General features: G+C 47.3%; 1 protein-coding gene across 1 annotated transcript in view; it reads left to right on the top strand.

The window, feature by feature from the left end:
* The window catches only part of DOCK5 (dedicator of cytokinesis 5), a 228,491-nt gene that overhangs the window by 194,193 nt on the left and 18,995 nt on the right, over positions 1-15,303 (top strand). Inside the window, exons 38-41 of the mRNA XM_075556494.1 lie at positions 93-212; positions 2,965-3,054; positions 5,570-5,674; positions 13,836-13,977. Of these exons, the coding sequence (XP_075412609.1) occupies positions 93-212; positions 2,965-3,054; positions 5,570-5,674; positions 13,836-13,977 (457 nt within the window). The remainder of the gene's footprint in view (positions 1-92; positions 213-2,964; positions 3,055-5,569; positions 5,675-13,835; positions 13,978-15,303) is intronic.

Genomic DNA, 15,303 nt, shown 5'->3' with positions numbered 1-15,303 from the left:
CCTGATATCGATACTCCCATTATTGTTCCTGATCCCCGATATTTTTTGCTAAATGTTTGTTTTGTTAATGGATTTCTTTTCGTCTTTTCCAGTGGTCTGACAAACCCTGTGTTCCCCATTTGCTCCAGAGGGACAGTTACTATGTTTACACCCAGCAAGAGCTTAAAGAGAAGCTCTATCAAGAAATCATCGTATATTTTGACAAAGGCAAAGTGAGTTCTTTGTATAATCATCATCCCCTCGTGTGTCTTTGAGGAGCCCTGGTGGTGAGCTGGGTTCCCTGTTGGGCTGCTGACCACAAGGTTGGCGGTTCAAACCCACTAGCTGCTCCACAGGAAGAAAATGAGGCTGTTTACTCCTATAAAGATGTATAGTCTCAGAAATCCTAAGGAGCACTTCCACTCTGTCCTATAGGGTCACCATGAGTTGGGAGAGATTTGATGGCTATGCTTGGGGGAATTGATGCCTGTGCATTCTAGCCTTTTGATCAGAGAGAAAATGAATTAAGCATTGAAAGACAATAATGGTCAGTTCGCTTAGGGACGCTTGGCCTAAAGGAGAATAGGATGGATAACTCAGATCCCTAGTCTCAAGCACCATCATTTTACCTTTTAAATATTGCTGGAGTCCAAGAGCTGGTACGGGTATCCTTCCCATGCACCCCCCAAGAGATGTACCCCAAGAAATTGTTGTTAGCACCTAGTACACACCCAAGTCAGTGCCCAACGGACATGCTTAAGTTTCCTTTGCAGCACGTCAAATACACATATGAAGTAAGCCAGGACCAAATACACATATGAAGTAGGCCAGGACACAGGTGGGCATCTGGTCAGTTGGGAAAAACCTTTCCAGCTGAAAGACAAGGCTTCACCCCGTTCTCTGTGTGCCAGCATTTGTTGAGGGAGGAGGGGGCAGGGGAGGGCTGCTTCACGTGACTCCCACAATGCTGCTGGCTCCCAAGGTATCAGTCAAGGCCCAGGCATTTCGGAGAGAGTCAGTTGTCAAATAGGGATCTCAAGGCTTGTCCGTTTTAAACTGGTTGATCATTGCGTGTAGTTTGTACATGCATTCCACCAGTAGGTAGACGGTGACAATGGAATGTGGTGTTTTAACAATAACGAAATAGGAAATTATTAGATCCTTCATTTAAAACAGTAATAATAATTTTTAATAATGATGTAGAAGGTTAGCATGCTTGACATGCTAACCGAATGGCTTGAAGTTCAAGTCACCCCAAAGTGGTCTGGTGGTCTCCTGAAAAATTAGCTGTGGATCCCCTGGGGAGCATACTTCTCCTTGGCCACACGTGGGCTGCCACGAGTCAGAGCCGAGCTGGTGCTACAGCTTGCTCAGAGACATTCTGTGAGACACCAAAACGAGTAGAGGGCTCGGTCTGAGACGGGGCGCCTCAGATACCAGTAGGTCTGTTAAAGGCTGGAACTTATGTGGTCATAAATTCTGTAAGGCATTTCCTAAAGGTTCATTCACTAAGAGAGCTTAGAGAACCTAAGACAGTTTAGAAAATAATAGGGAACTATACCTTATGTGAAAAATAAAAGTCACCTCAAACATCCCAGCCCAGTCCGGATCAAGCCCAATATTAGCCCATATGTCCAGTACCAGTCTGTAAATTCCTCTAAAGCCTCCCGCAACAAATGCGATCATACTGAGTGCAGGAAGATCACAGGCCAGGGGGTGCAAAGTCCTGTGGATCCAGTAGCGGGGGAAGCATCTTAGTGCTGGTGTGGGTCTGAACCTGGTTCCTCCAGCTCCAAGGTTCTGGCTGCCATCAGCATAGCTCCATGTGGCTTGTCAACAGGAATGTCTCACATGGTGTGAGTTTGTGTCCTGCATCCAGCAAGCTATTTATCTCCTTAGTGCCTCCAAATGAGGTCATCAAGCTATGACCTGATTGACAGCTAAACCCCACCCCTTCACTCTTAATCATCTCAAGTTGACAACAGTACCACAACTGGCATTCCTCATCAGCTTCTTTCCCCTCCAGCAAGATTGTGTCACTCTCTGTGGACCTAGACTTTGGAACTTTTCTCCAAGTTCATGATCTTTAGTTCTCTGCCTTTAAGCTCATTATTGGCTTAGATTCAGGATACACGGTGTTCTTGATGTTCTTGAGGACAGAATTACAGGACGATGTTCTGTGACAAAGTAGCCCCATTGTGGTAGCTTTATTTTGTCATAATTATTGTCAGGGGAAGCCAGCCCCTAACACATCATTACGGGTCCGGTAGGCGCAATTGTACAGCGATAATAAGTATAGAGATAAAAGTTATAGAGAGCATGAGAGATAGAAGTGAAGTATAGAAATAAATGGGAGTCAGACACAATTCCTGGTAGCATGCTCACCTCTGCCCCGCATGATGGTCCACGTGGAGGGAGAGAGAGTTTAATGGTAGCCCCGCCCATCTTATATTCTCTGGGGACATGCAAGCCCCCTAATTACAGATGAGGACATACGTCACAGGAAGGGGCTGTCTTAGAGGTAATACAGTAATGAGAGGGGGGTGGTCTAGGGAAATACACGCAATAGGAAGGGGAGGGATCCTAGGTTTAGGATGGCACCTAACTTTGACCTATTCCCTAGATCTCCATAGGAACCATTATCAGTAGGGTGTGAACGCCTGGTCTCAGGCCTCAAGGAGGAATAGTTTATTGTCCCCAGTAGCAGGGAGTGAGGCCTGCCCTATTGTCTGGTTGACTAACTGCCCTAAAGGAGGATGTCTGTAAGCATTTGACCTCTCCCCACAAATTATAGTTGTTGTTGTTTTTTTAAAGGTCTAGTTGATCTAATTGCTGTACCAAGCCTGGAACAGCCACCATGCTCAAACCCCCCTCCCCCCCCCCCCAATTCCTTCGATTTCCCAGTGATTCTCCCAAATGGATGTTTCAGCTGGGTCAATGGAGGCTTTGTTCTCCACTTTTAACCCTATTTTTCTTTTTCTGAAGATGTGGGAGAAAGCAATCAAGCTGAGCAAAGAGTTGGCCGAGACCTACGAGAGTAAAGTGTTTGACTACGAGGGCCTTGGCAATCTCTTGGTGAGTCCGGGTCAGTGTGTGTGTGTGTGTGTGTGTGTGTGTGCCTGTCTGGGTCAGTGTGTGTGTGTGTCCAGGTCAGTGTGTGTGTGCGTGTGTCCGGGTCAGTGTGTGTGTGTGTGTGTCCGGGTCAGTGTGTGTGTGTGTGTCCAGGTCAGTGTGTGTGTGCGTGTGTCCGGGTCAGTGTGTGTGTGTGTGTGTCCGGGTCAGTGTGTGTGTGTGTGTCCAGGTCAGTGTGTGTGTGTGTGTGTGTGTGTGTGTGTGTGTCCAGGTCAGTGTGTGCGTGTGTGTCCGGGTCAGTGTGTGTGTGTGTGTGTGTGCGCGCGTGTGTGTGTCCGGGTAAGTGTGTGTGGTGTGTGCGTGTGCGTGCTCGTGTGTGTGTGTGTGTGTGTGTGTGTGTGTGTGTGTGGTGCAGCGGGAATGTGAAGCGTCTTTAAAAACTCTCTGCCGTCCAGTCGCCCCGAGAGAGTAGAACTACTCCACAGGGTCGGAGAGAAGATCCATCCTCACTGAAGCAGACAGCTCCTTTAAGCTTGTAAGGAGGTCAAGAGAATGAGTGCTTATGGAAATATTACCTCTAAAGTGACAGCTCAAAACCTATTCTTTATCATGGAAAGCAAACTTTGCTTGAAATATAATGAAAATGGGGCAGGGAAAGGATGTGTTCTTAAGCTTTGTTAATGAACAAACCTTTCTTCTTCCACATTATCCAGGATAGAAGGCTCAGGGCTCTGGAATAGTTTTCCCCCAAAGGGGTGATGGAAGATTGAACCTCAGAATCACGGTGACTTAGTCGAAGCTTCCCGCAGCATCCCTCTCTGCAGCCTTTTCTCCCTTCTCCACCGTTTGTTCCTCTGTGGCCCTCCCACTTGCCAGCCCCATCTCCTCTTTGCCCTTGTAGTCACTCTGCCTTCCATTAGTACTGTCTGTATTTCAGATCTTCTCACATCTTCTGTTCATAGAAGGTCACTTGATCTGTGGTTTGCTGCGGTCTTCCTGCCCTGCTAGTGAATGAATAGCCTTGAGTCTTGGCTTATATTTCTCTAAGAACACCAGTGAGCTCACTGTGGTCAGTTCTGAAATGTTTCTGCTAAATTCAGTTTTTTTCTGGATTTTTCTGTTTGGTTGGTTGGTTTTAGCTTCTTCTATCTCCCAATTGCCACAGGCCTGTTCTTCTGAAATTCCCTAAACTTGAGTGTTGCATATAGGTGTAGGCGCAAGTAAAACGAAACCAAAAGGGGCTTCTACGTGCTGAATGGTAAGCAAGACACAGTGTTACATTTGGGTCATTTTTTGTAGAGAAGACATACAAGGCCAGGGCCCTCATTGTCATGTACTAAAAATGTATTTAAGGAAATTTTGTCTAGATGGCCTTGAAAAACGTTGACCAGCTCACGCCGTCACAGAAACCAATCACTTATTAATTTCATAAACTAAATGGAGCTGAAATGTCCGTGATGCAGAATTTTCTCTTCCAAGAAAGTATGCTGACATGCTGACCTTACGGGTTAGTAGCATGGTCATGCGTGCTCACCATCATGCGAGGGACTTCTCCCTCCGCTGGACAAAGAATTAGAGGCAGGAGGGGTAGCAGACACTGAGAAACCAATAGCACCATTTTCTGGGCACTTAGAGCTGAACCAACCAGTGACTTCTCCAAACCACCTGTGTGCATTGGAAACGTCTTGCCTTCTCCGATGTGATTCTGGTTAAGGGCACCTTAAGAAAGTCCTTCCTCAACCTTCTAGGGGTCCTGAACTTCCTTGAAGAAACTGCTGAAAGTTTCTTCACATGTACCATGAGGGTGTGCAGTGGCAGGGACTCGCAGGCCACCCCTAGTCTGATTTATCAACCCCAGGTCCAGAGCCTCTTAGCTAAGCAGGCCTCCAAACCTGTTCCAACGTGGCTCCCGCAGCATAATTGGAGCAGACTCAAATTTGTAGAATGTGGACGCACTGGAACGGAAACTAGCAGGCCAAACATGGCAGATAGGAGCTCTCGGATGGGAGACTCAGAAGAGGCATTGTGGGTTCTTTCAGGAGCCTGATCCAGGAGACTGGGTTCTTGCCAGGACTATGGAGAGCAGCACCCCTTCAAAGTGATGTCGTTGCCCCCTTCTTTGAGCTAGGCACCATTCTCTGACTTTGACTTGCTATCATCACTCATGCACAATAGCGTGCATGCTTCTAGGAGAATATCAAGCTGACGGTCCCCTAGTCCAGTTACCGTTTGGGGTTACCCGGTTGTTCAGATTCAGGTCCATTCTGCTTCCACTGCATCGGGTCTAACTGAACTGGGAAGAACTGGTTCAAAGCCCTGGACCAGGAATGGATGGCACTTCTTCTGCCTCCAAGTCTTGCAGACACCTTTCTTTCCTCTGCTCTACTGTTTTCCAAATACCGTTCATCTCTCTGTTCTACTGGAAGCAGCAAAGCAAAAGCAAAGGGTCTGACCTCCTTCCCCACCCACCACCAGTGTCCCTGTAGCCTTCCAACGGAATGTCTTCTTTGGTTTTCAGAAAAAAAGAGCCTCGTTTTATGAGAACATCATTAAGGCCATGCGGCCCCAGCCGGAGTACTTTGCTGTTGGATACTACGGACAGGGCTTTCCGTCTTTCCTGCGGGTAAGAGAGCTGAGGGTGGTCTCCCAAGCCACTCAGCCGTGCAGTCAAAGAAAGGAGTGTGTTCACCTCTGGTCCAGATGGGCAGCTGTGCGTGAGCAGCCGCCGCCGGTGCGCTCACCGTGGGAGGTCTGGGAGGGAAACCGCTTCCTGTGTGGCCGGCCTCTCCCGTCTCCTCACCCACCAGCCCGGACACCCACCGTGGTATCCCGGCAAGCCTTCAGTAAAATGACCCTTCCCAGGTGGCATGCAAAGGGAAAACAGAAGCCTCCTCCCCACTCCTTTGCTGCCACAGGTCAAGCTGAGGCAAAGTGTGGATGGATGGACTCAGGCCTTGATTTCCAGCCAGAGCTAGTGTGAGAGCAGATCTCCCAAGGACAAGACCGGCAAAGTTTCACAGAATTAAACATAGTTTTATTGTAACAGGGGAAAGAAGGCGGCTTTTTGTTCCCTAAAGAAAAATTTCTGTAATGTGATATTGGACCAAAAAAAAAAACCACCATGAAGTTCACCCAGCACCAAGCAGATCGTTATGTCATAATGAAGCATAACGGGCACAGGCCCAGAGGCTCTGGCAACAGGCTGTGGAGCACATTCGAGGGCCAGATCATGATGCCCAGTGTCGATTACGGGCAACAAGAAAACAAAGCGCATCCTGCCCACTGGCTCCCGCACGTGCCTGACACAGCAAGGAGACGCTGGGCCTGCTGCAGATGTGCAGAAGGTCTCACTGTGCAGAGACCGCGCACAACGTTTCCTCTAAGAGCTGCAGAGCCATTGCGGAAAGATCGCCAATCCCACTGACAGCCCTGCGGGGAAGAAAACTAGTTGTCACCCCCCTGCAGGTTGTGTGTGTGCTAAGTCGAACCATAAGAACTCTTGCCATCTGGCATTCTGCTCCCCTTGACAAAGCGAAGCAGAAAACCAGAGATTGGACTCAGTTCCTACTCTCATGGATTTTGTACCCTGATGGGGGAAATGTTGATTGAATATCACACAGACAAATGGAAACTGTGACCAAGAAAGGGAGTCTATAGGGTTTTGACTCTGCAATCAGGAAGTATTTGCTCAGGTGAAAAAAAAAGCAATGGTTCCCACTAAAGCCTGTATATGTATGTTTACAGCAGGTTTATTCATAGTGTTGGATTCAGCCTAAATGTTCCTCAACTGGTAGAAATTAAAAAACAAAACAAACAACAGTCACCGTATCTACTCGAGTGTAAGCTGACCCAAATGTCAGCCGAGGCACCTAATTTTACCCCCAAAACTGCATTAAAAATGTGCTGAAAAAACTCGGCTTATACACGAGTATATGCGGTACTTAGAGTCAGACTCATGGCCACCAGGTGTGTCAGAGTCGATCTGTGCTCCTTTTCTTCAACTGCCGGTCTTCCACAAGTAGACCTTCAGGCCTTTTTCTGAGGCTCCGCTGGGTAGACTGGACCTTCTGATCTTTTGGACAGCAGCCAGCCATATCAACTAGTAGCCCCACCCAGAGACTCCACAAGTGTAAATAAACGGGTGCAGACTCCTAAGTGATAATGAGCTACGAGCTCTTGATCTACCCAGCCGCATGTATGGATCCCAAATGCATTCTGCTAAATGAAATTAAGTAGACTTCAAAGGCCACAGATTGCGCTTTTGCTGATGTGACATTCTTGCCAAGGCTACGCTGTAAAGACAGCTCTGTGAAGACCAGCGGTCATCTGGAAGTCAGGGTGGACTACCAAGGATTATTGGGAAATTTGAGGCCGTGATGGCAGTGGTCACGGATAATGTATTAGTCTGGGATGACAAGAGAAATGAATCCGGAGAGGCACTCGTGTGTATAAGAAAGCTTTATATACAAGAGCTATTGAATATTGAGAAAACATCCAAGTCTATAAGTCTGATATTAGCCCCTATGTCCAATACTAATTTATAAATTCATCTTCAGACTGACACAACACAAGAAATGAAGCCGACTGCAGGAAGGTCACGAGCCAGTAGGTGGAAAGCCTTATGGATCCAGTGGCAGTAGAGGCATCTCAGCTCTGGCAGGGGTCTCCACGTAGCTCCTTCAGCTCCAGGACTGTAGCATAGCTCCATGTGTCTTGTCAACAAGCATGTCTCCCAGGGAGTGAGCATGTGTCCCGCCTCCAACGAGCTACTATCTCCTTGTAATGAGGTCATCAAGCTGCCACATGATTGACAGACTAAACTCCACCCCTTCACTCAGTCTCAAATTGACAACTGACTATGTAACTACCACAGATACCTTCATCAAAACCCCCCAAATAATGAAGAGACCTCAAAAAACATGTGAGGAAATCCGTTATTTTTTAGTTCCATTTTTCCTTGAACTTTCACAAACTTAAAAAACCAACCTCACTGCCATCAAGTTGATTCCAACTCATCATGATTCTATAGGACTGAGTAGAACTGCCCTTGTGAGCTTCCAAGACTGGAACTCTTTGGGAGTAGAAAACCAGCTTCTATCTCCCTCACAGCAGCTGGTGGTTTCAAACGGCTGACCTCATTGTCACCAGCTCAGTGGGGAACCACTACGCCACCTGGGCGCCTCTGAACTTTTACAAGCCCCTTGTTACTCACTAAATGAGTAGACGTGACCTTTGGTAACTTATACTTTCATTTATTTGGGGGTCATGAGAGACCTCCAGGAATTCTGTATTTCAGCTGCAATCTGCATGGTGAGTTGGGAGTTGGGGTACAAAGGATAGAAAAGAGTAGTGAAGGCAGAAGAAACATCAGGCAAGTGCACAGCAAGTGTGTGGTAATGGAAACGGGTCAGCCCAGCCGGGACAGCGTTTGGCTATCTTTTCTGCGTCCTGAGAGCATGTTGGGTGTGACCAGGTGGAGAGTGCTTAGAGGAAGACCACTTAGAGACCAGTTGGATGTGGGAGATGGCAGGGGTGGCTTTAGAGAGAAGTGAAAAGGTGAGAGTGATGAAGTCAGCGGCATATGATGATTGAGTGGATAATTGGAAGAGAGAGCTGTCACAAATGACTCTTGGGCCTCTGGCCTGTATAATCGGAGGTCAAAGGCTACATTCTCTCAGACAGAGTCCCGGGGAAGAGAATGAATCAAGCACCGAGTACTTATTTATGGAGCCCCAGTTATATGCGTGTTATACCAGAGGCAGAATGCAAAACCAGTCAGCCCCCTTGAAATATGGAACCTATCTACTAAGATGGAAGGCTAGATGTAAAGTAGATGACATCAGATGGTGTCAAATCGTGCGATGTTTAATGCAGGCTCTCCAGTGAGCTTTGTGGAAAAAAGTGAATCACAAGCAAGGGTGGGAAATGAAATTGCAATTTTCAAAAGAACAAACAGGAACAATTTCAACCAGAAAGTGATAGTTGAGCAAAACCCTAAAAACAAGAGTGAGGGAACAAGCCCATCACGTAATCTAGAGGAGAAGGGGGGTTGGGGTGGGAGTCTCTGGCAGTAAAATTAGGAGGCTGATCCTGGAAAAGCATGAACCAGAAGGCAAGAAGGAGCACAGGGATCAGAGAAGTAAAGGGACCAGACGACCCAAGGCCTGTGAGATCTTTGTAAGTGGTCTTTATAAAAGTCTGGCCTCAGGCACACTCACTGTGACGTAAATCTGAAACATTGCAAACACGTTAGCAAGCCATCTGCTATATGGAAGTGGAAAACTCGAAGGCAGGCTTAGCTGGGAATAAAAATTAGTAAGCCATTTACTTGGACTATAATCACAGTTGTGGGTATGATGGTCCAGGGAGAGAGAAAAGAGGAGGAAAACTTGGGCCTGGGAGGCATCCCTGTGGAGGTTTCCATCTGAGATCTGCTCGTCATCCAGCTCCTAGAGGAGATAAGATTGTAATGATCCCTGCTGGACCCGTTGCACGTGGGACCTGATGCACAATGGTCAGGGACTTGCCTGCTCACTGAAAGGTTGGTGGTTTGCATCACGCAGCAGCTCTAAATCTTGTTCCCTAAAGATTATAGCTCGGGTAATCCTCCTGTCATGTGTGGTCACTGTGAGTTGGAATAGACTCAGAGCACCTGTTATGAAGGGGGTAACCCCCCACTCCCCCCAAAAAAAAACAACCAGGAATTTTTCCCCTCAAAGCTATGTATTTAAATATTTTTACAAAACTACCTTATCACCTTCAAAGTAATCTTCATTACACTTAATGCATTTGTCAAATCTGCAATTTCATTCTTGGAAACTTTTACAAACTCATCTATTTGGATGGCTGACAGCACCTCCCTCGTTTTTTCCTTCATCTCTTCTATGTCATCAATCACTGTCCTTTCATGCCCCTCTTTATTCATGGAAGCAAAAAAGAAGTGTCATGTAGTGAGGTCAGGTAAGTAAGGTGCGTGGGGAAAGAGAGGTTTGCTGGGTATTTTTTGCCAAAAACTGGCACACTGAGATGGCTATGTGAGCAGGTGCATTGTAGTGATGGCCAAACCAGTCTCCCATCTGCCACAAATCAGGCATTTTACCACCACCACCCCCAGCACCCCACCCCTGCACACTGTTATGAGATCTTTTCAGAACCTGTAAATAGAAAACCTGATTAACAGTCTGGCCTGGTGGGATGAACTCCAAATGCGCTACGAGTAGACATTTTCGTCCTTTTGGGAAGTTGACAGACTTTGAGAATGAGTTTTGTCATCAGTCAACATTTCTCCTTTTTGAAACAAGAAAACCACTCTTACACTTAAGAAAATTTCACAGCCACATACTGTTCTCTTAAATTGGCCATCACAAAAAAAGACGAGGTTCGAGCAAAACTGCTTTTTATTATTATTAAATACTTTTATTTATTAATCATTTTACCGGGGGCTCATACAACTCTTACCACAACCCATACAGACATCCATTGTGTAAAGCACATCTGTACATTCATTTCCCTCATCATTCTCAAAACATTTGCTCTCCACGAAAGCGCTTGGCATCTGCTCATTTTACCCCCTTCTTCCCTGCTCCCCCCTCCGTCATGAACCTTTGTTAATTTATAAATTATTATTTTGTCATATCTTACACTGTCTGAAGTCTCCCTTCACCCACTTTTCTGTTGCCCATCCCCCAGGGAGGATGTTATAATTAAATACTTTTGTGGGGGCTCTTATATCTCTTATCACAATCCATACATTCATCCATTGTGTCAAGCACATTTGCACATATATTGCCATCTTCATTTTCAAAGCACTCTCTTTAAAAAAAAAAACAACCACTGTGACCTGAGAGGACCTTCCGAGGAGACGCCACTGAGTGCACTAACTCAGAGCGAGTTGCTTGATGCTCGTCTAGCAGGAGAAATGCATACTGTGAAAGCTCGGCTCTGCCCAGTGCCATTCCAGGGTTTTGGGGTCCCCCTCCTATGTAGGAACCTGGAGGTAGCACAAACGGCTAAGGGCTCAGCTACAACCCAGCAGTTGGTGGTTCAAATCATCTGGCAGTCTACAGGTGTTTTAAGAATGCATAGCTGTTTAAAATCTGAGCATCACAGTTCTGTGAAACACATGGAGCCACCATGAGACAGAGTCAAACCAGCAACCACCTGTGAATATGAGCATTACCTGAAATAACCGCCTCCACGCAGGAGCTAGTTGAGGTTCTGTGAAAACAAGAACAGTGGGCTTGGGAGCTCAATCATATGCTGAGCGCTAGGTGGTCTTGCCTAAGTCCTGGTTCTCTCAGCTGTAAGTGATCAAGCACCGCCTCAAATGGCTGTTCTGAGAACTAAAGACTAAGTAGCACGTGGGAGGGCTTTATAAGCTACAGTTTGTAGTTGTGCATTGTTAAAGTCGTGACAGGTTTAAAAATACATAAAAACTAGTGAACGATGAACTCTAAATAATCTTCCATGTTATAGACAGCTTCCTCAGACTCAGGATACAAGCTTGGGAGATTGTATTATCGTCTTCCTCCCTTCCCTAGCCTGGTCTCTGTGTCCTGTTTCCGTCAGTGGCACTAGTGCCCTTTCTATTCCAAGACCTGCTTCTCCGCATCACTTGACTCCCTGCCCTGTCACTGGGATACAGACCAAGCTCTCATCCTGCACGCAGCCCACGTTAGGTACGACCCCTGGGGCACAGTGGGTTTAGTGCCGGGCTGCTAACTTCGAAACCACCAGCTGCTCCTTAGGAGACCGATGAAACCTTTTGCTCTCATATAGATTGACAGCCTGGGAAATCTTGGGAGCAGCTCTACTCGGTCCTGTAGGATGCCAGGCATTGGAAGTAACTCAGGGGCCGTGGGCTACACCACATTAGGTTGTCTGAAGCTATTTTTGGTCACATACTTCCTCACTCCGGCGCCTGCAGTGATCCCCCTCCTTGGAAACCTCTGCCTGCCTTTCAAGGTCTGCATAGCCTGGCCCTTCCTATCAACTCAAGCTTGTTTCTTGTACTTGAACCTGGTGCCTGTGGGTCTCGTTCTTTCTCCCACGGATCATTCCTGGTGTCCTCTCTCCTCCTCTCCACCTCCTGGCTTGTCCAGTCATCTCGACCCAAGCCCACCCTTAAAAAAATAAGTCCTGTCTGTCTGAGCTCATTCACACGGGCCCTGCATCTCTGATTCCTTTCACGGTAACGTTTGCACCGTACGGTCAGCATCTTCTGACCCTCTCATCCCTTGCCAACCAGTTTCACTTCATGCCAGAATTTCAAAACGTCCAAATCAGTCACGTAGATCTTTCTCAGCCAGAAAAAGGTGGGATCTGTTTCTGAGCTCTAGCCATGCTCACTGCCTTCCAGGTTTTGCCTAGAGGTATAGTACCTTCTCAGGGCACAGACGATCTAAAATAATCCTGGGAACTGACCTGTGAACTCGGCTTTTAATGTCTCCCCAGTAGAAAGCAAGTCTCATGAGAGCAGGGTTTCCACTCGATCTGTAGAGTTCAACATGGCTGCCCTTTGTTTTAAAACATAATGATGATGATTTTATCGTGATGACCTACACGTAAGAAAACATTTGCCATTATAATCTTCTTTGAGTGTGAAAATCCGCGCCGTTCATTACATTCACCATGTGCAGCCAACACCCCACGATCTGTTTTCAGTTCATTCTCATCACCCTAATCAGAAACCCAGCACTCCTCAGTAAGGATTCATCACGTGAATGAACAAGTAATTTTTGTTTGCTTTTGATAAGTGGCTTTTAAAAACATTAAGACCACAAATTTTTCACTTTAAAAGTAAATTTCGTGGGGCTGCCCGTGGGCACTCTTTATCTGAGATGGGGATCAGATGAGCCAGAATCTCCTAAAAGGCTAAATGTGCGCTCGCCCAGGCCGCAGCTGTGTGACAAAGGACTTCCACGTCCGATTTCTCTGACACCATGGAAGAAAAGCCCTCACTGCCATCGAATGGATGCTGACTCATGGCAGACCTCGCTGGAGTTTGTGAGGCGGTACCTTTTCACCAATCAGATCGCCGCCTCTTTCTCCTGCAGCGTGCCTGGTGGGTTTGAACCTTCAACCTGCGGTTAGCCGTCCAGTGCTTACCTGGAAAAGAAATACAATACTGTGATTAAAGGGGAGAGAAACTACATTATGGGATTGAAGGGGTTGTATTTAATGTAGAGAATTGAAACTTTGAAACCATTGCCTTCCACAGTGATTTTTCAGGACGACCCAGTAGCTGCAATAAACGAAGTCAGCTGTGTCTCTGTCGCGTCCCTGGCTAGAAGCCACGTGCATCCCCTTCATGGTGCCTGTTCCCTAGGGCAGTGCCTTTCCAAGAGGAGATAGGAGCTTGTTCCCAAATGTAAATGCCCTGCCTTTTCTCATCAAGACAGACTCAGTTGGGGGAAAAAATCGTAGCCTGAATTCAAGAGCATGCCCAGTGATGCGGCTGGTTTACATCAGCGCCCAGACTTCTAGTTTTCTTGCAGGTTGGTGCAGGTCAGTGGCAGACAGTTGCAGTCCTCAGACCACCCTGAAGGACACTTTCCTAAGTATTTTGTTTGTGATTTAGCTCCACAAATAAGCCACAAGCACTGGTCAGGGTCATCTATGTCAGCTGTTGCTGGACAGGTCGTATTCAGTGAGGCTTCATGGTGAATTGAACATTGCCTGGGGACGCCCTCGGTACCAACTTCTCCAGTTCATATGTAATTATTGCTCTTTCATGGGTAGTCATCTTTTTCATATGGATTACTCATTCTGTCTCCAACCTGCAGAATAAAATCTTCATTTATCGGGGGAAGGAGTACGAGAGACGAGAGGACTTCAGCCTGAGGTTACTGACCCAGTTCCCCAACGCCGAGAAGATGCCCAGCACCACGCCCCCTGGAGAGGACATCAAGTCCTCCCCAAAGCAGTGTATCCTTGCCAAGGGGAAACATGGCCACAGGCTCTGGAACCTGCTAGAACACCAGCTAACCCAGAGAAGCTAAGGATCGTAGACCATTTCCTGCAGGCAAAGAGGGCCTGTCGACTCAAATCACTCCTGTCACTATTCTGACTCAGTTTCCCATCTTATGTTACATCTTTGAACCCTAATGCCCTTGCCTACTGCCATCGAGTGGATTCTGACTCAGAGATCCGATATTAGGTTTCCAAGATTGTGGCTCTTTATAGAGGCCCAAAGCCTCATCTTTCTCCCGTGTTGCGGTTGATAGGTTTGAGCCTCCGTCACCTTGCGATTAGCGGCCCAATGCCTCTCTTGGGGTCCTTCCTCTTGTCCTTGCTAGGGGTCCCGGTTTTGAAATACACTGAGCCCTCAGAGTCAGAACCTGTATTAGGCGAAAAGCTGTCAGAGAACCCCAAAATGAAACTATTCTCCACGAGTGCAGAGTGGGAGCACGGTGGCCAGCCTGCATCTCATGGATGGCAGCCCCCAAATCTAGGAGTCTATCCAGTCCCGGCTTTCACGGGGTTCACTGTCATGACGAGAGAAGCACATTTTCGCCATGGAAGAGTATGTTTTTTAATCATGGGGAGCTTGAGGAGCACATGTACTTCCTGTTCTGGACTCCGAAGAAAGCGAGCTCTTTTTGCAGTATGTCACGATTTATTGAAATCCATGTCAATGGCATGCTGCGGGTGTGGGGAACAATGAAGGACTTGGTTTTTCTATAGTCTACTTCCTTTAGAACATTCTAGTGTATTTCGTGATAAAATGCAGAACTTCCTAATGTGAATGGCAGTCTAGAAGAGCGAGCATGGCCCCTGCACAGAATAGGTCAGAAACGGGGCGCTGGAGCCAGGCCACTGGGGCTTAGAGTCTCATTTCTGTCTCCTACCCTGCAACTCCGGTCCCTCCTCTTTGTGCCTCCATTTTTTCATCTCTCACATGGGGTGGTGATCATTCTTCCACCCCGAGTGGTAAGGATCAGGGGAGTGCCTAGAACATAGTACAAACGCCGTAAACATCCGTTCTTATAATAGGATGATAGTTGTAGATTGATAAGCGAGTGCCTGTCGAGAAACAGCAAATGACACACGCATCTCTAACGTGAAGAGCAAGGGTTGCTTGGAGAAGGATTCACCAAGATGAGTTCTCTTTCTTTTGGGGTTCGGTGGTGGTGGCGGCCAGAGACCATCCGATGGGTTCTGGGTCATGCGACCCGTTGGACAACCGAACGAAGCACTGCCTGGCCCTGCGCCAGCCTCGCCATTGTTTCTGTGCCTGACGGAGCCTTCCGG

This window comes from Tenrec ecaudatus, chromosome 8 (genome assembly GCF_050624435.1).
Source record: "Tenrec ecaudatus isolate mTenEca1 chromosome 8, mTenEca1.hap1, whole genome shotgun sequence".
Taxonomy (NCBI): domain Eukaryota; kingdom Metazoa; phylum Chordata; class Mammalia; order Afrosoricida; family Tenrecidae; genus Tenrec; species Tenrec ecaudatus.
The sequence above is the reverse complement of the archived record's forward strand: the minus strand, read 5'-3'. Positions and strand labels throughout refer to the sequence as shown.